Raw genomic sequence first — 19,448 nt, 5'->3', positions numbered from 1 at the left:
TTCCTTCGAACAAGCTATAACAGTCCCAGAATAATATTATAGCCTAAATAATGAGCACTTCCTATTTCCAATGAACAATCCAAACAAATATACCTCCTCTCAAGTAATATCTAAGTACAACACGAAACACGTCAGCAGACTTACAACAGGAACACAACAACTGTGAATGAATCCAAGATCAGAATGAAACTTATTACTCAGCTCTCGTTATAGCCACTGTATATTGCGACTGTATTTCGCAATAGACTCCACGTGACAGAATACACTACACAGTTTGCGTCCAATTTATTCGTGTGACCTAATCCAACCAATTGGAAGTTACATGCTTAATATAGAAACGTCAAAACCCCATCATCCCCTGAAAAATTAAGCCATAAACACCATTTAAGTCTTTTTATTAACATTATTAGTAACAACTGTCAACACATACGTAAGCATCGATTTATAGATCTGATGCAATACTAAACTTTTAAGATACTCAAGTCACGTAAGCAAAGTTTAACTAAAGATATGCTGTACTAATAACAGCCATGAATACAAATTATAAAATCATGTACCAGGTGTTAAAAAATATAGATGTACATAATAATATACGTATAAAGGTGGTTTGTGATAGGTTTGAGGTGGTTTATGATGGTTTACGATGTTTTGCGGTAAATGCATTGATCGAGCTGGGCGGATACTAATCCGAGTTTCCTCTGACCCTTCCCACCCCATTTTTGATTAATGGACATTTATGTTGATCTTACCAGGGTTGGATCCGGGAAGAAGGCACGGTGTCCGCCCGCCCCCCCCCCCAAAAAAAAAAAAATGTACACACACACACACACACACACACACACACACAAATGTACAGTCACTTGAAATTTGACCATCGTTTTATTCTTGCGCAAGTTTATTGGGTATGATGCACACTTTGCATAAATATACACATCGACATTTCCTTTGATTCGAGGAAAGTCTGGGCCTTTTTGAAGTTTTGGAAACAAACATCCCAACAGTTGACTTGATCAAGCCCTGCCTACAACCCCAAAATCAATGTCAAATATCAAAGTGGAGTGGGAATGGTCAGGGTAAACTCTGATTTGGCGGACACTTGTTTTATGTTAAGAGTCTATAAATCTGTTAAATAGTTCCAAACAATTAGCCCCGTTTTGTATTTTGTTGATTTCTTGCTAAACGCAGTCGAATATGTTTTGATTTTAATTTGAATTTAATAAAATTTCTTCGTAAAAATATGATAACTTTTTTTCGGGGGGGGGGGTCGGCAATGCACTTCCGTTGTCAACTCTTTTATTGTGGGAGATGAGTTACTTCTGCTCGTTGTTAACGGGTTAAGTTCTGAAGTTAATTATAGCTAACTTATGTATTTCCGGATGTAAAGAATTCGCCCAAGTTCGAACGTGCTGGGATAGAGATGAGTAAGTGAAGGCACAGAAGTCTGACGTTTTATCTATAAAGTACGGCTAAATCTCTGACAACATGAAATAACCTTATTGGTAATATAAATGTTATTACCAATAAGGTGGTTTCATGTTGTCAGAGATTTCGCCGTACTTTACTGATAAAACGTCAAACGCCTGTGGTGTAGCGAATATCAGAAGCAATTAAACTTGTATGCTTCATTTTTTGTCTGTTCAAAGTTAAATTAGAAGCGTACATTATTCCTATATATCGGTATTACACACTTACGTACGCTACATTGCTCCAGGTTTCCTTATGAGGCATTTCATCCGTTCCCAGGCGCTTTGGTTTAGGAAAATTTAACTTCTACTTTCGATTTCGACTGCCAATGGACCAGTTTCTGTCACTTTTTTTAGAGGGGTGGGGGTGTTGTTAACAATTCTTCATAATTCGCAATATTTTCAACTTTTAACCATAGCATAGCAATCTCAGCCTAATGTACAAATATATTATCAAACAGAAAATTAATGAAAAATTCAACAGTCATGCCTTGCAGAAATATAAAATACATATTCATATTGGCCCCGTTTTTAGCAAGGGATAGCACCCAAAATTTTAGGTTGTGCAATCCCATCTAAAATAAAAGGGTGAATAATTTGGATAATATAGATGCATATAATTTATATTTCTTCTACACATGAAATTAACAATAATGGGCTAAAGTTAGACAGAAAAATACCCAAACCAAACAAAAATACTTTTATCAGTTTTTAAACTTTGTAAACATTACTGTGATAATTTATTAAATCACTTCTACTAATATTTGCATCAAAACTGAGGGCTAATATAATACTTCACAAATCTTCTCTTTTTTTTCATAACCAGTCACTGAAAATGCGAGTCTTTATTTCTTATAATGTTGTCTTGTGTAAGGGAGATAACTGATTGATATACATAAGGTTTAGTATTGTTAATTCCTCCAAAATATTATCCATGTAATATAAATTAGTTCATGAATACGTGTATTAACTTCAATGTATTTAAATTATCTAAAAATACATTATTGATAAATTGAGAACCTAAAATTCAGGCTACTGTATGCAGTGGAGATCTTAGGAGTGATTTAATTTTGTTTTCTTAGATGCGTGATATAGCTGTTTTATATCACATAGTTCATGGTCTCTACAATGCCAGCATGTGTAGTGCTACATTCCATAAACATGCAGTTATGATCCGTTAATTTAGATTCTTGCAATGGGATGAAGAACAGTGTCAACTTGAATGGAAGGAATGGGCAATATGTGACTAATACGGTTTTCACTCTAAAAACACTTTTAAGACTCCAAAAGAGGGCATGCCATATAATTCTAGATCAATGTATAGACGGTTTCCAGGATGCAATGAATAATATAAGGATTTTAACAATACATGATAGAATATTTCTTTGAAAGGCCAAATTGATGTACAAAGTATTCAGAAAAATCATTCCTATCTAAGCAGTATCTTTCACCAAAGAGAAGTTGATGGTACTCCAAATGCATGGTCCGTAAGAAGTAAAAATTACATTATATCAAGGCCAAAGAAGGAAAATTGTTTTAAAAAAGTTTTCAATATACTGGTCCACTGGTATGGAATAACGTTTCTAGTGACATAAGGCAGGTTCCTAGCATTTCTAAATTTTCATAATAATTGTCTCAACAAAAATGGATGAAATCTTTAGACAAATGAATGGTTCTAGTAAAATAAATACCACCTCCTTTTCTGTAATTTTGCATCATTTTCACAATTGAATTTTCCAACGCAGGATGATATTTTATATTTTATATATGTTTATTTTTTCACAGATGCCTGTGCATATGTTCCAGGCTTGATACATTGATTTTTAGTATCACTTAATTATTTAGCATCAAGCGAGATTTTTCACATCATATTGCATATACTGTATATATTGTTCATAACAGATAGAATGCCTCAAGGTAGATTAGTTACGTAACTAATTGAGTTGCCTCTCTAAATAAAGTCTTTATTATTATTATTATTATTACTATTATTATTATTATTCAGAAATGTTGGACCTAATATCAAAATTCCACAAGAACACCTGGACAGAAATAAGTCAAATTAATTCAAACTCAGTTGTAGGTTATGATTAAGCTTATGCAAGGGTCAATGGGAAATTGTAACCTATTTAAAGCTACTGGACAATATCATATGTAAAACTTAAGTTGATGTAAGAAAAGCACAATTTATTTAAAATTTGTCGATATAACCTCCTAGAATAACTTAATTTCTTTTTTAGCATTCAGAAAAAATACATTTTCATCTAATGGTGTGTGTGTACATATACAGATAGACAGACAGACAGACAGACAGAGAAGTGGGGCATAACTTTGTAAATTGCAAATGCATCTAAATCTTTTATTCCAAAGGTTGTCTGTATCCTTGTTTTGCACTCAGACTAATTCTAATATGATAACTTCAAACAAGTGTATAAAAAAATAACAACAAATGAACGTTACAAATATATTAAATATTCATACAGTAAAAGTAAATACAGTAAATGTCATACAGGTCGTATAGGTGTTCAACACCAATTATTTCAGTGTGTCATTTTCTAGAATTTGATTCCACAAACATTTAAATGATAATTGTTCACTTTATTTGGATTTTTTTATTGCATCCATATTCCTCAGGAGAAGTACATATACCCCAAACATCAGTGTTAAAGTACATGGACATATTGGACATGAAGGTGTGATCTAGTACATTACGTATTGAATGACATGCACTGTGATGTCTCAATGAAAGCTATGCTTGTTGATAAACAAATTGTGACATTTGGACTCTTTAACTGTGCTCTTTTGTTCACCCAGTTTAGTACCTGGCCCCCATTGTAAAAGTCCATAACAATAAGAAATATTTGTCTGAAAGTTTATTGATATCAGTTAACCCTTTACCTCATAGAGCATAGTGACAAAGTGTAGCATGCTATAAATAGAACACCTGTTATCAAGTTGACCGCATACGCATAGGCCTGCCTGTGAACTGTTAAGCAATGTAGTGTATGTTACGTTTAACAGCAGTTTTAACCATTTTACATTTTTGGTACACATCTATTACATGTGGAAAAATTTAAGAGTAAAGTCCGATTGTTATAGCTGTGTAATTATTTTTCATGGAAGAATTTTTTATGTGCTTTGAAATCTTTAGAGAACTCGTTCACCGTCATGTCGGTGAGGCCTCATGACCAACCATAGCTGCCGTTTCCCATACTCGAAATTTACATGTTTTTCGTCTGCATCTATATCACTAAGTCATCTGAAATTGATAATTTATAAAAACTAATTGCTGCCTACATCAATACCAGAACCTTTACCTAAGTTATTGAATCTTTCATAGTTGTGATTCTAATTGTGAAAACTTTGTAAGTACTGAATGAAATCCGCGACCGCCATTTTGGAGAGTGGAGATTACGACCCAGTTACTTTAAATAGCAGATATCAACCAGTGCATAAACAGTGACCACGTGATCTGACGTAATTGTCATTCGCAGAAATGAATGTAGTATATAGTATCTAATAGGGGGTTTTTCCCGAAGGTGGCACTACGAAAACCAGCTCAAAATGGCTGATGTTTACAGCAGGTGTCAAAAGGCGCTTCCATGTGATTGGAGTAGAGGCGTCAAAAGGCGCTTTCATGTGAATGGAGTAGAAGCGACCAAAGACGCTTGCATGAGGTAAAGGGTTAAGGTGCAGATCATTCATTAATCAGGAGTGAATAGGCTTTGATTAAACAAAGTTAGTATTATATTTTAAAACAACAATTTATACTTAATTTAAGATGATTGTTGTTGTTGTTGTTGTGGGGTTTAACGCCATTTTTCAGCACACAATAGGCTATACATGGCGGCCAGTATTAATGGTGGAGGAAGAACCCGGAAAAACCCCGGAAAGAACCACCGACCCACTAGAAGCTACTGACAAGCTTTCTCACATACCCACATTGGCTGAATCTTAGACTCGAACCGCCGCAGACAGAGGTGAGATGGCAGTGATCCATAACGAAGAGCACTTTAGACCACTCGGCCACTTGGGGCCCCTTTGTGATTTGTTGATTGCCACAAACATGGTGACGACTACTATATCAAAGTTAAGATGAATAAATGCACATACATCACCTGTATGACTTTTACTACAGTGCATGTCGATATGGTCATGTAGGCACATTTACCTTTGTTTTCCAATAACCGAACTTGTTAGCAGAAGTATTCTGAATAGACTTGGTTTCTTTTTTGTGGAGAAATTTCTGGCAAACGAAATGTAAGATTTCTCTGGAATCGGGGGACAAATAATTTTATAATATTATTCTCTCCATTTGTTTCTCAATGCTAAACTTCCGATTGTGTCCAAATGATAATAAATCATATCTTATTTGAAGTACATTCAAAGATGAACTCAAGGTGAAGTTCTTGTCATAGGCTATCTGGCATATTTGGAGAGACTGGACTATAAACAAAGCACCATACATTGGGTCACAGAATTCACTACCGATCATCATCAGTGCCTCATTATTCACTGTTTACTGTTGCTGAAATACAGATAACCACACCATAATGCTCAGATTCTAAAGAATCAACAAATAAGTCAACATCAAGAAAGCTTAAATCTAACTCTTATATCACCACCAAAAAGGAGAGAGGAAAAAAACGCTCCAAAAATAGACTGGCACTACATTCAATGGTGCTGAACTTGAACCGGAAGTAATAATTGTGATCTGATTCCTAATTGCTTGATATATACAGCCAATGCAGTTCCAAATGATTCTGTGTAATGTGTAGGTCATGCCTCCACACCTTCCATGAAAATGGATTCTTCCAGCATTTTGAAAACATTGAACACTTCAGTTAGGTTTGAAACACAAAGAAGATGACAATATTAGGTATCACTTGGGGACAACTGAGTTAGAAATTATAAATTGTTATGTATATTTAATTGTTTGTTTGTTGGTTTTTATAATTATTTTTTATTTCATTACATGCTATTGTAATGTAACATTGTATGTTGGACTTGACCTTGTCAAAAATTGAGTTCATTTCTGTTTGACCGAAATTGATTTTGTTTACTTTTATCCTGTGTAAACAAGTAATACATAGCTACATTATTCTCTATGTGTATGGGATTAAAATCAGTATTATTATTAATGTTTATTTGGGTCTAGGTCTAGGTTTTGGAGTTCCCTAAGCAAATTTTACATAATCCAGGTTATGGTTTTTATTTTGTAAACATCAGGATCATTCTAGAAGTTTATTTTCCATTAGGTAATGTTTTTTTTTAGAAAATGCTAATTGTGACCTAAGGTCAAGTAGAGAACTACAGTTGTATATAGTCTTGTAATTGAAGATTTTTTTTCTCTCAGTTGTGCTTTAAGACCTAGCACTTTTAAGTTGTATTATATGTTGTGTTTGTTTTTCATATTTTGCTGGAAAATGTATTTCTTCAAACTATTGAATTCAAGTAATTATTTTCTCGAGATATATATGAAAGTGCTCTGATAAAATTCATGGGTAGAGACGTTCACTGGAATTATATCACTGTGATTCAGCAAAAGACTGCTGGCACTTCAACAGTTTACAAGCTACCACAGACACATCATCGCCATCAGTTTTTGGATTTATTCTGGACTTGAACTAAATTTTATTCAGGACTTTAAACTATTAGGACTTGTGTCAGTAATTCTTGGATTATTTGGGGATTTAATTCACAATACCTAAGCTCTTTTTTCTCATTTTCACTTTGTATTTTTGAGAAATAAATTATTTGTTGAATTTTACAAAGCTTGTTGTCTTTCACTCTGTTCTGTTATTTATTTTAAGAGCATAGACTCTTAACAAAATCAATGAATGTAGTAAGTTCTGTACCTCTTCTTATATCTTTTATGCATTTCGTTTTTAAAATCAGTATTGGGTGTGTTGGGGAGCAGGTCAAAATGTACCCAAGGTGAAATGTACCGAAGTTGCTTTTGTTGAACATTGTAGAAAAGATAATATGAATAATGTAACATTATGACCTTTGAAATTTAATTTGATATTGAGAGCCCTTTAAATAACTTAATTTTGCAAATCAGATCTGTCTGTAAGATATTGAAAAAAAATAACCCAAATTGGATAGATAGATAGACAGACAGACAGACATAGATAGATAGAAGTTTGGAAATATTACTTGTGAATTAGATTTACATATCCTCTACCAGGTTACCATGAAGGAGCCCCAATAATACGATGATTGTGAGCATGGACTCTTTGTTATGATAATTAGCTTTCCTGCAAAGATCACAGCGTTGCTCATGTACAAGTCATGATACTGACGACAGCATGTGCACTCAACTTGGTTACTGTGACAATGAACTGTTCGTGATAAAAAAAATGCAGAAAGTATGGAGAACAGAGAAAGTGCCATGAATTAAATTGGTTTTAGGTGGGATTTGGCATGTGAGTCAAATGCTGGCTGATTCAGACCATGGCTGATTCAGAATACGGCTAGTTCGGCCCAGATTCCAAGCTCTGATTCAGATCATGTGAAACATTAAAAGAAAAACAATAGAACACATATACCTGTTTTCACAAACAGAGGAAGAGAATGTAAAATGTTGATTTTCTTTTATTAAATTTATATCAGATAGTTATTAGCAAATTTCCAGCCAAATTCAGAACAAAATAGAAATAAGCTATCACATTTAAATTTTATAACCAAATTAACTTTTCATCAATCAGGCCAGTATCAACACTAAGAAATAAATGTAAATTCACCAAATGTATTTATTGACTTATTGTGCAAATCATGCTTTCTTATATAAAGTTTCATAAAGAGTAAATTTATAGTATTGCGTAGTCTGCTGTTATTAAATTTGTAACCGCCGTACTCCACTGTTATTAAATTTGTATCCATACTTCGCTTTTATTGAATTTGTATCTGTACTTTGCTGTTATTAAATTTGTATCCATACTTCGCTGTTATTTAATTTGTATCCGTACTCTACAGTTATTAAATTTGTATCCATACTCCGCTGTTATTAAGTTTGTATACGTACTTAACTTTTATTAAATTTGTATCCATACTTCGCTGTTATTAAATTTGTATCTGTACTCCGCTGTTATTAAATTTGTATCTGTACTTCGCTGTTATTAAATTTGTATCTGTATTTCGCTGTTATTAAATTTGTATCTGTACTCCGTTGTTATTAAATTTGTATCTACTGTTATTGTTGACTTGTTGTCTTTTGAGTAAAATCTTGAACCAGTAAACCAACTTATTTTCATTTTAACCTTTTAAACATTGAAAATATTTTATTTAAAGCACACATTAAATCCATTTAAATATTGATTTCTGAATATACATATTTTTATATTAAAACTTATAATAATACTTCCATGTAGCCAATGATCACAAAGTTATTTCAAGTCAGCATTATATTTTGTGTTCTACAATGGTATTAATTTCAGTAAATTGGCAAATGACATCAAAATGCTTTAATTATAGTCCATTGGTCAAACGGTTTTGGACAATTCATGTTTAAATGATCCCATTATTAGTGTTTGCAGTTAAATTAATTAAGAATGCTATTATCAAACAAAGTAATAAACAAATGGTTGTATTAATATAAGTTAAGATGGCATCCAATGATAAATTCAAGAGGTACCAATGTAACAGATGAGGAAGATTCAGGGATGACTGATGGCACTTTGGAAGTCCTGTGCTGAGAAATATATAAATAAAATATTTTTTAAAAACTATATGCTATTTTGTAATCTTTGCTATTGTGCAGTATTCATTTTTAATAATAATATGCATATATTTCAATAATAATATGCATATATTTCAATAATAATATGCATATATTTCAGTAATAATATGCATATATTTCAATAATAATATGCATATATTTCAATAATAATATGCATATATTTCAATAATAATATGCATATATTTCAATAATAATATGCATACATTTAAGTAATACATTATACAATTCAGCTAATGAGAATCACTTAAATTGCTCATTGTTTTGTATATAGGGTTTATTTAGTAGGAAGAAATGTTCTACATAAATATATTTTTTGAAAAGGCTCAGATCAGTATGTATGGTTGAAAAAATCCCAAAAACATTAGCATACCGAGACCAATAAATGTAGATGAAAATTAACTGCATGAGTCCTGATTTAAAAATTGTTTGTCAGTGTTAGTAATTTTATTTTTTATCAATAAAATAAAATATTTAAATTTTGAACGAAGGTGAATGAGCTGCTTTAAAAATATTTAACAATTAACATGCCAATGCAAGATAAACAGTAATACTTTATTTCATAAAAATAAACTTAATAATATTTCAAATGCTCCAAATTGGCCCATAATCTGGGCTGAATAAGCCTGGTCTGAATCAGCCTGTTACCATATATTTCCAGTTCACTTGTTGGTAAGCGATAAATCTGATTAATAATTATGTTTTATAGGGTTTCAGTGCAAACAGATGCAAGAGCACATAATGCAAGAAAACTGTAGGCCATTCAGCTTTTCTACGATAATTGGCATCCTCACAAAGATCACAGCAACAAATGTAGTGAATTTAAGTTATGATACTGACAACATCAGGTAATCACTGCTCAGAATCAAAAGTTGTTAAAAGCTAATTTGGATTTGGGTGGATTGCAGGTCTGGGATCATATCTTTAAAGTTCAGATAATCTGATTATGGTCAAAGTTTGCATAACTTGTGGATTTTAATGCAGTTAAACATTTTTATATTGCTCATTAAAGTCACTAGTGTTTGAAAAAAAGAAACAGATTATTCAATCTGATCAGATGTATAGATTATTGGGTCAGTGCCTAATTGGCCCAAATTATTGTGGTTTGCTTTGTGCCTGTGATATAATTTTTTTTTAATTTGGTGGTTGAACTGCAAAATATAATTATTTTATAATAAATTGCAGAAATCAGTTAAAATCTGGTATGGTAATGTTTTGACTAATGGGTATGCTTTGATTTGGGCAGGTTTCGGCACTCATATATACGTTCTGACATGGGTATGTTGTGATTTGAGTAAGTTGTGACTTCGGTACTTTTCTGTCTGCATACATTTTTACTTGGGGTACATTTCACTGTAAACTGGGGAGGGATACAAGCTGGGTATTTGTATACCAACAAGTAGATGTCCTACCATTTTTCATCCATGACATTACTGGTGTCTGAAAACTCCAGCACAAATAGTGCCAAGTATCATTGGTCTCCGCCACCAGTAATGTCAGAAAAAAACAAAGAAACAGGAAGAGATCTACGTGTACTTATTGGTATGCCATGCGGAAACTATAGCTACCAGACGTTCTTGTTTATGGAGGGTCAGACAGTTGAATGTCAGATTCATCAGATTGCATAATGACAACATGTCCACCAATTCAGAGGCTGGGCCGTTTAATTGGGAGTTGGGAATGGTGGCTTTAAACTGCTTTGAAAAAAATCACAACTTTCAAATTATTCCTCTGAATTGTGTGAAGAAAAAAAATCAAATTACATTTATACATTAGTTTACAAATAAATTGTCTTGGCGTAAAATAAAATAAATGTTCTGGTACTGCAAGCCCCATTCCCCTATTAAATGATCAGTTATACTCAAAGACCTATTCCATTCATCTACAACAAAAAATTTTTTAAGTTTGTATGTCATTGTATGCAAATGTACTTTATGTAGATCTCTTTCACTTTAATTTTATCTTAGGGTGTTTTAATTTTTAGTTCATGCCCTTATATTCAGTTTTGCATAAGTATTTAATTTCTATTCTCTAAATTTGGATTTGAAATATTTTGTCATGACAGTTTTAAATATTACAGTTCCAAGTTTTGGTCACCATTTAATATTTTAATGGCTTATTTTCATTCTTTCAGCTCAAGAAACAAATGTTGAACAACGGGTGTAAGTATGACAGCCTGATGCTTTGGTACCTTGTACTGAAGTTTAATGTATGCATCAAAGTAACACAAATTATAATATTTTAGCTGTGAAGCAAGACTTTGTATTGTTCATTGCCACTTTTAAGCCACATTGTAACTTGTTTAAATACCTGTCATCCTTGTCACTATGAAAATAAAAATCTTTAAACAAATCACTCAATAGATGGTCATCAAACTGCAAGTTCCAACAGATTAAACTTAATGATTTCTTTAAATGAAATTATTTGGTTGTAATTCTTTGAACAGAAATTAGTCATAAATGTATTAATATCTTCAAATGGATGCACATTAGAGGAATGAAGTTGAATTATTTATTTTGCTGTTTAGTTGTTTGAGGTTTCACAAATAAATAAGTGTCATGTGGCCTTGGTGATTTGCTAAATTTATACTGCAGGATGGAGATTAGTTGATGCACTTGTGTTAATTTACAATCACTTTCACTGTAGATGAAAGGTGATAAAAAGGAAACTTGCAATAGATTATGCTTGATTTTTTTTAGCTCACATAGCCACAAGGTGAACTGAGCTTACTGTATGGTCCTGTATTTGGTGTCCATCATGGTTGTCTGTAAATAATTAGTATTTTCATCTGTAAAACATCCACCAGATGAATTTCAGCCAAACTTGGCAGAGGGCATTTTAGCATCAAGGTCTTTCATGTTTCAGCAGAAGATGGCAAACCAACAATAAATATGTCAACCATTACTAAAACTATAGAACTGTTCCAATGGTTTTGTAAAAACCAATAAACAATTTGACTAAATTTTATAAAAGCTCTTGGGAATAAAGCCATTTTAAATCTCTACAAGTAATGCCAACCACCATAAAAATATGACCACTGTTACTAAAATTGTTTTAAAAAATTGAAACATCTCCTCAAAAACCACTCAACAAAATTTGACAAAGTCGGGCATAAAAATGCATTTCAGGTTTGTAGGAAAAAATGCTGATCTGCATGAATATAGACACTGTTACTTACAGAATTTTTCTTTTTTGAATCAAACATCTTAAAAACTGTCAAAGAGAATTTGAAGAAATTTTACAAAAGTATCCTTGCATGCAGGTCTTTCATGTAATGATGCTCGTTTACCATCAAATATGGCCACCTTTAAAAAAAAAATTTTAAAAATTGAAACAACTTTGAACCCCCCCCAACCTCCTTAGAAAAAAGCCCAGAACAAAATTTGACCAAATTTAACAGAAAGCATTCAGGAATGAAGACCTTCTAACTCTTTCTTAATAATGCCAGTCTGATCTCAGATATGTTATTAAGAAAAGAAAACCTTTCGATTATTTCTTCTCAAATGCTGCTGAACCAAATTGAACACATTTTAAAACATACCATGGCATCAACGATTTTTAGATTTATACATAGTCCATTTTTGAAAGTACTAAGGAAATCAAAAGTGTTTCGGTGGCATCAGCTGAAAGAAAACTGAATAGAGCTGATGCATCTCATCTCCAGATATGCAGCCTTGCATATTTTCATTATATGTTGGTGAAATAAGGGTGTATTGTCAAGAGTGACACCTAGGTTTCATACTGACTGTGTGAATTTAATGTTGGTATTGCTGATGCTTATTGTTTGAGGTAAAGGATGTGAATGAGAAAGGTTTTGTATGGTGATCAGCATGGCTTCAGTTTTATCATCATTCATATGCAGCTTGTTACATGTCATCCATGACTTCACATCAGAAATGCACCTCTCTATGCCTTGGATAGTAGCCTCAACTTCATTTGGGCAGGTAGATTTGTATATTTGACAGTCATCAGTTTACAAATGGTGTGACACCAGAAGTTGATTCAAGACGCTTGAGAGCAGATGAGTGTGTAGGATGAAGAGAACGGGGCCGAGAAAGAGAGCCATGTGGAATACCAAAACATAGATCAACTGAGCTGGAATGTTTTCCATTTATGGATACAATTTGTGTCCTGCTGACTAATTAACCATAGTAAGGCTGTATTGTGAATGCCAAATACATGCTGGAGATGGTGAAGTAATATATCATAGTCTATTGCACTGCAGACAAGTCAAGGAGGATGAAGACTTGCCGTAATCTTTCATCTATGCAGAGCAGAGGGAAGGTCATTAACTACTCTCAGAGGTGAAGTTTCAGTACTATGGTGAGAGCAATATGCAGATTGTACATTGCTAAAAAGACTGTTTGCATTCAAATGAGATACAAGTTGGGATAGAACATATAAAACACTGACCTGGCAAGAATATTTTCAAAATAACTTTTTGCAAAATTTGTAATGGCTTGGTCTAAAATTCCTCAAAATGACAAGAATACATTGATCTCAAGTATTGTCAGAGTCAGTCAGGTATAATGATAATATCATAATTGATTATGGTAATTCAAATGAGATACATGCTGGGATAGAATAACTTTTTCTGAGATTTTTTAAATGAATGAGAGGTTAGAAACAGGGTGGTGGTTCTTTAAATCATTAGGGTCAAGTGTCAACTTTTTTAACAGAGGTTTTACAATGGGAGTTTTGAAAAATGATGAGAATTTCCTGGATGAGAGAGAATTATTGATATCAGCGGTTAGTGAAGGCAATTTTGAATCCAAGCACTCAAGCATCAGTGATGTCAGAGTATGAATGAGTTATTGTGAGTTTGGGGCACTTTTCATCACAAGGCTTTGGGATCTTCATCACAAGGCCAAGAAATAAAAATATGTGTTTCCATCCAGGTGACTGTCCCTGTTTTTCATTGCTGACACTAGCACTTCCATCCTCCTGTCCACTGGGGTAAAAAAAAAATTCCCAAAATTGATTTGTGCATCTAATTAAGCTGGTTTGTCTCAGTATATGAAGTGCTTAGTACATTAGATATACTAATCATTGTAATATATATATACATATATAAAATGTTTAAAAAAATATTGAAAAATTTTTCCTGAAAAAATCCAGAGAATCATTCGTGTATCTAATTGTGCTGGTTTAGCCCAATACATGAAGTGCTTAGAATATTTTATATACTAATCATTATAATATTTATAATGTTTTTAAAAAAAAATCTTTTAAAAGAAATTCACAAAACTGATTTGTGCATCTAATTTAAGTGGTTTAGCCCAATACTTGAAGTGCTTAGTACATTAAATAGGTAACACATACAGGTAAAACCCATTATAACATGATGCTCGGGGTCCAAAGAATAACATCACAATATAAGCGGGATCGCATTAATAAATTTTTCGAAAAACTTCTACATAGAAAACGTGCATTAAAATTTCAGTGTCATGTTTTAACTAACCTCTTCATCATATATCGTTTGTTTTGTTCACTGGGTTTCATCAGACATTAAATATACTTCAGTTTTGAATTGTATACATGCCAATATGGCGGAAACTGTGCACAGTGAAGTTAAGGCAACATTAAACGCAGTGTACTGGGATTAAAAATCTGCTAGGGATAAGAATAATCAGCTTTTCTGAGAGCATGTATTTTGGAAACTAAAAAGAGATGTCACGTTAAAATAAAAAAAATTGGAGCCATGCTGCCATCGTGTTTTAAGTGGAATCGCATTATAATGAATTACGTTATAACGGGTTTTACCTGTATGCCTTTTTGGCCCATTTGTATGTACCAGCTCCATAGAAACAAATTCAAATGCTGTTAAAGGTTGCTGTGTATATCCTGTGTCAAAACTGTATGGTGATAATGAGTCAACTGAAATTGTGTTGTCAGGCTTATCTCTAATGGATAGAACTATGTCATGAATAATTTGTTGTGGCATGATTTGTTTGTGGGGGATAAGGGATGTGATGGGGTTCATTGTTTTGGTGTCATATAAGGTGAAAAACCAAATTCTAATTTTCTTGTATTTCTCCTTGGAAACAGAGCATTATTATACAAAAGGATTTTGAGATTAAGAATGCAGAAAAGCTACATTAACAATTAATATTATGGGATAGCAGTAAATTTTGGACTTGTAGTAATACATGTAGTACTAACTAATGGTTTTCAAGATCAAAACAATGGCACTGAACTATTACCTTGGAAATAGGGTAATATTGCCTAAACTGTTTGATATTAACAAAGTAGTAAAGCATCATCAGCAAGAAATATCACTACAAGATAGGTTTCAGTGTCATCATGTTACTATATCAATAAAGTAGTAAAGCAACATCAGCAAGAAATATCACTACAAGATGGGTTTCAGTGTCATCATGTTACTATATCAACAAAGTAGTAAAGCATCATCAGCAAGAAATATCACTACAGGATGGGTTTCAGTGTCATCATGTTACTATATTAACAAAAACAACATTAATGCATATCATTAAACTTCATCCTTGTAGCAAAATTACTACATCAGATTTCTTAGAAGACAAAATCAGCATTCGGCTCTCGCCTGGAAATTTATAGGGTCATGCTTGGATTTGAGGCCGTGTAGTAGTATTACTATATCAGATTTGGAGGACACATGCTCAGTGATACACTGTTACCTTGGAAACAGGGTAATATTACATGTACTACATGGGTTCTGTGATTACCAATGTAGTGTTGCTATTCATATCAGGATTTGGGAGGTCACAAAATGAGTGGTACACTTTCACATGGATTCGGGAAATACTACTACAGTGTACATGATTTTGGTGTTTACCAATGTAATATTCTTATTACAGCAGCTAGCTTGGTTAAAAGCTCACAAAATCATTGTAGTACTGTTCCCTGGGAATAATTTTTTTTTTTTTACATGGGTTTGGTAATTAGCAATGTAGTATTTTTACTACATCATGTTTTGGTGATCACAAAAGCAGTTTTACACTGTCACCTGGAAATAGAGTAATATTACTACATGGGTTTGGGATATAGCAATATAGTATTGTTACTCCAGCAGATTTTGTTGATTGCAAATAATGTTTTCACTGTCACCTGGAAACAGCATAATATTACTACATGGGTTTGGGGGATAGCTATGTAGTACTGTTACTACATCAGGTTTGATTACAAAAAAAATCAGTTTTACACTGTCATTTGGAAATAGGGAAATTACTATATGGGTTGAGGTATCAATGTATTATTATTACTACAACAGGGTTTGAAGATCATTAAATGACCAGTTACCTTGAAAACAGCAATGTTACGACTGGTACATGGGTTTGGTGATAAACTATGTAGTATTGTTATTGTTAATACCTGGATCGAGTAAATATTAATATAAAGTATGGAACTTATGGGTGGAATAAATAGAGATCTGAGCAGGTATATAGAGCAAAATAATACGACCCCTGTATATGAAAACAACAATTTAATCAATTACATAAACAATTGTGATAACACATTACATTAGGAAGATACACCTCTTTTTGAAATAAATCTTTCACTGAATTTCAAACGCAAATATATTTATATAAGTAGCTGATCTGTTCAAATTATAGAATTTGTTCATCATAGAATCGAGTGAACAATCGAAGTCATTGCCTAATTGTACAACTTGATAACCTGTGCATTCCGGTTCACTCCAATGTCACGGTAGTAGTTCCTCTCGGCCCTTCTACACTTTTGTTTTTCTCTTCCAACCTCCCTACTGTCTCACCTCTTTCTGGTCCTCAAACTTTGTGTGGGTGGGTGGATACGAAAGCATGTAGATACTTGTACCAGTAGGTACGTGGATACGTCAGTGGATATGTCACTGTATACGTCAGTGGAGCTATTTCCCCTTTTAAGATAAACAGAAGCAACCTAACTTTTCTGTCAATTATTCAGCTGGTAATCGATCATTACTCTCCTTTCGTTATGGTCAGATATCATTCTATCAGAATTCAGACAGATACCAAGGCTATCTGGTCACCTAAACATGGCAGACCATAAACAAGATTATTGTACTTCCTAATGGCTATTCGATCATGACTCACATTAACAGCACATAACAGTTCCATTCTCGTCTCAGTTACACAAATGAATGAATGAAATTCATTACATGGTGAATACAAACGGATTCTCGTAACTCACAGCAACTAAAGTAATGCATGAAATCTTAGAATACTATACAAAGAAGACGACAACTTCAACCACTTCATCAAATTTATATAAAGAAGATTATTGTGCAAATTCAGATGAACTCAAACACAGTTATACTCATATCAAGAAAATTGATCTACAAATTTAAACCAATAAATTCATGCAAATATAAGCAGATAAATTCATGCAGGTCATATTATTGGTATAAAAAAGTTACATGAAATTGACGCAAATGCCTTGTGCTTCAAGCTTTGTTTGCTTACACTGCCAGAATTGTGTCTGTTGACTTACCAGACATCCAGCCCCTTTGATAAATGTTTTACAAGAGAATTTCTTACAAATTCAGTCTCAGAGTCCCTTATTTTTTTCCTCTTGCAGAAAAAATGCAGACTGACAAGATTTTTTGATGCAGGCAATATTTAAAGCCCAAGGAATTTTGTGTGGGAAACACGCCCGTTATTTAGTGTAACCAATTAGGGTTAAATATTTTTACCGCCTTTTATAACTAGGCGCCAAAATTGGGGTCAGCCTGACCTCTACTTTCAATTCTGACAGTTCCGATATGAAATCAAAGTTAAACGTCCCCTTTCTAGTCATCTAACGACCAAGTAAATGAAAGCTTAATTAAGAATCACTTCCTCTCCTGACACAGACATTAGAAATCATTGCAGTATAGCAATTTAATAAGCACCTGTCCCCATAAATTTAATTAATTGTTCTCTGGCCAAAAGTAATGTGCTTTTCATAGATCGACAGAAATTTGCATCCTTACAATGCTTTACTTTCATTGCCTAAGAAGACAAAAATCTAATTAGATTCACTTGGCAAAATACCTTAAAGCAAGCTTATCCCAACCAAACCAGACATGCATATCTCTGATGTACAGAAATAGTATTTTATATTAAATATGCCTCTTGATTTTTGAATCATTTACTTACAAAACATAGTAAAAGTTTACACAGTATCAAACATAGCCTGTATATATGTACTGATTAAATCAGTAAGTACATCCATGTCGTCTAAAGTAATCAATTATAGAAATATCAGTGCTTAATTAATTGGAGATAAGGATATGACTGATTGTGCTAATTGTATTTGCTAATGAAATCTATGCTTTAAAAAAGATATCAAAGCTTAAAAGATGACAGTCTGCAAATACATGTTAGAATAATCAGGATGCCAATACAAATTTCAATAAATTGATAACTAAATATACAGAAATGGGGCAAGAAAATGGCTAGCTAGTACTGAAGGATGAACACTTGGTAAAGACTAAAATCTGACAAAAAAAGAGGATTAAAAAATTAAGTTGACATTTTAAAGTTCCATTCAGAGGTGAAATTAAAAAAAAAAAACTGCTGTAGTGAAAATGTTTTTAAAAAAAAGAACAAATTTAAAGATATGCAGTCCTTGGTGCATTCCCCCCACCCCTGCCCCAGTAGATGTGTACAGCAGTTAATCAGGAAAATACCACATAGAAAACTCTTTTTGTCTTTCAGTTCTGCAAGACCAGAAATAACCCTTACAGATTATGAAAGTGGAGAATACAAATGGAATAACAATAGGTGCAAGGTGCTCCTGTTTCAGTTTAATATAAGCAGAGATGCTTCCAGAAAATACCATGAGCGCATTCCAGAGGAAAATGAAATTAAAAATTTGAAAAAGTGTTTTCAAGATCTACTTGGATCAGTGAAAATGGATTTTACATCTTATCAAAATAAGCATGTTAATGACTTAGCAGACATAGTTGATAAAGGTATACATGTATATATGTCAGTCAACAAATTTATGTGTATGTAACCTTGTTCTTATAAATTCTGTGATAAAATGTGTGATGTGATCTGATTTGGATTTTTAACGTAGCTTTAACAATTTATCAGTCATTTTGCTATGATGTCTGCAATGTGGCAGTTTATAGTGATGTCTAGCACTGGGGCATCATGCTGCAGACATGTAGCACGATGTCCCACTCAGTCACATTATCCTGACACTTGGCTGACCAGTCCAAACACTAACCTCTTAATACTGAGCGCCAAGCGAGGTGGCTGGCTGTTAGTACCATTTTTTAAGTC

The 19,448-nt window shown here is 33.1% G+C and overlaps 2 protein-coding genes across 4 annotated transcripts in view; one reads left to right on the top strand and one right to left on the bottom strand.

The window, feature by feature from the left end:
- The window catches only part of LOC149780027 (DNA-directed RNA polymerase I subunit RPA12-like), a 47,205-nt gene extending 45,442 nt beyond the window's left edge, over positions 1–1,763 (bottom strand). For both annotated transcript variants that reach the window (XM_089936782.1, XM_089936784.1), the window contains exon 1: positions 1,693–1,763. In XM_089936782.1, coding sequence (XP_089792908.1) covers positions 1,693–1,728 — 36 coding nt within the window. In that variant the 5' untranslated portion in view covers positions 1,729–1,763. The remainder of the gene's footprint in view (positions 1–1,692) is intronic.
- LOC149780026 (caspase-6-like) overlaps positions 1,299–19,448 on the top strand; it is a 41,322-nt gene continuing 23,172 nt past the window's right edge. Inside the window, exons 1-4 of one of the 2 annotated variants that reach the window (XM_089936780.1) lie at positions 1,341–1,421; positions 9,911–10,049; positions 11,336–11,363; positions 18,876–19,132. In XM_089936780.1, the coding sequence (XP_089792906.1) occupies positions 10,031–10,049; positions 11,336–11,363; positions 18,876–19,132 (304 nt within the window). In that variant the 5' untranslated portion in view covers positions 1,341–1,421; positions 9,911–10,030. Of the gene's footprint in view, positions 1,422–9,910; positions 10,050–11,335; positions 11,364–18,875; positions 19,133–19,448 lie in introns of both variants that reach the window. The other variant, XM_089936781.1, reaches the window with a different exon arrangement.

The sequence above is a fragment of the Sinohyriopsis cumingii genome, chromosome 16 (assembly GCF_028554795.1).
Source record: "Sinohyriopsis cumingii isolate HCF-2022 chromosome 16, ASM2855479v2, whole genome shotgun sequence".
NCBI classification, from domain to species: Eukaryota; Metazoa; Mollusca; class Bivalvia; order Unionida; family Unionidae; genus Sinohyriopsis; species Sinohyriopsis cumingii.
Note: the sequence above shows the minus strand (reverse complement) of the source record. Positions and strands in the feature narration are given on the sequence as shown.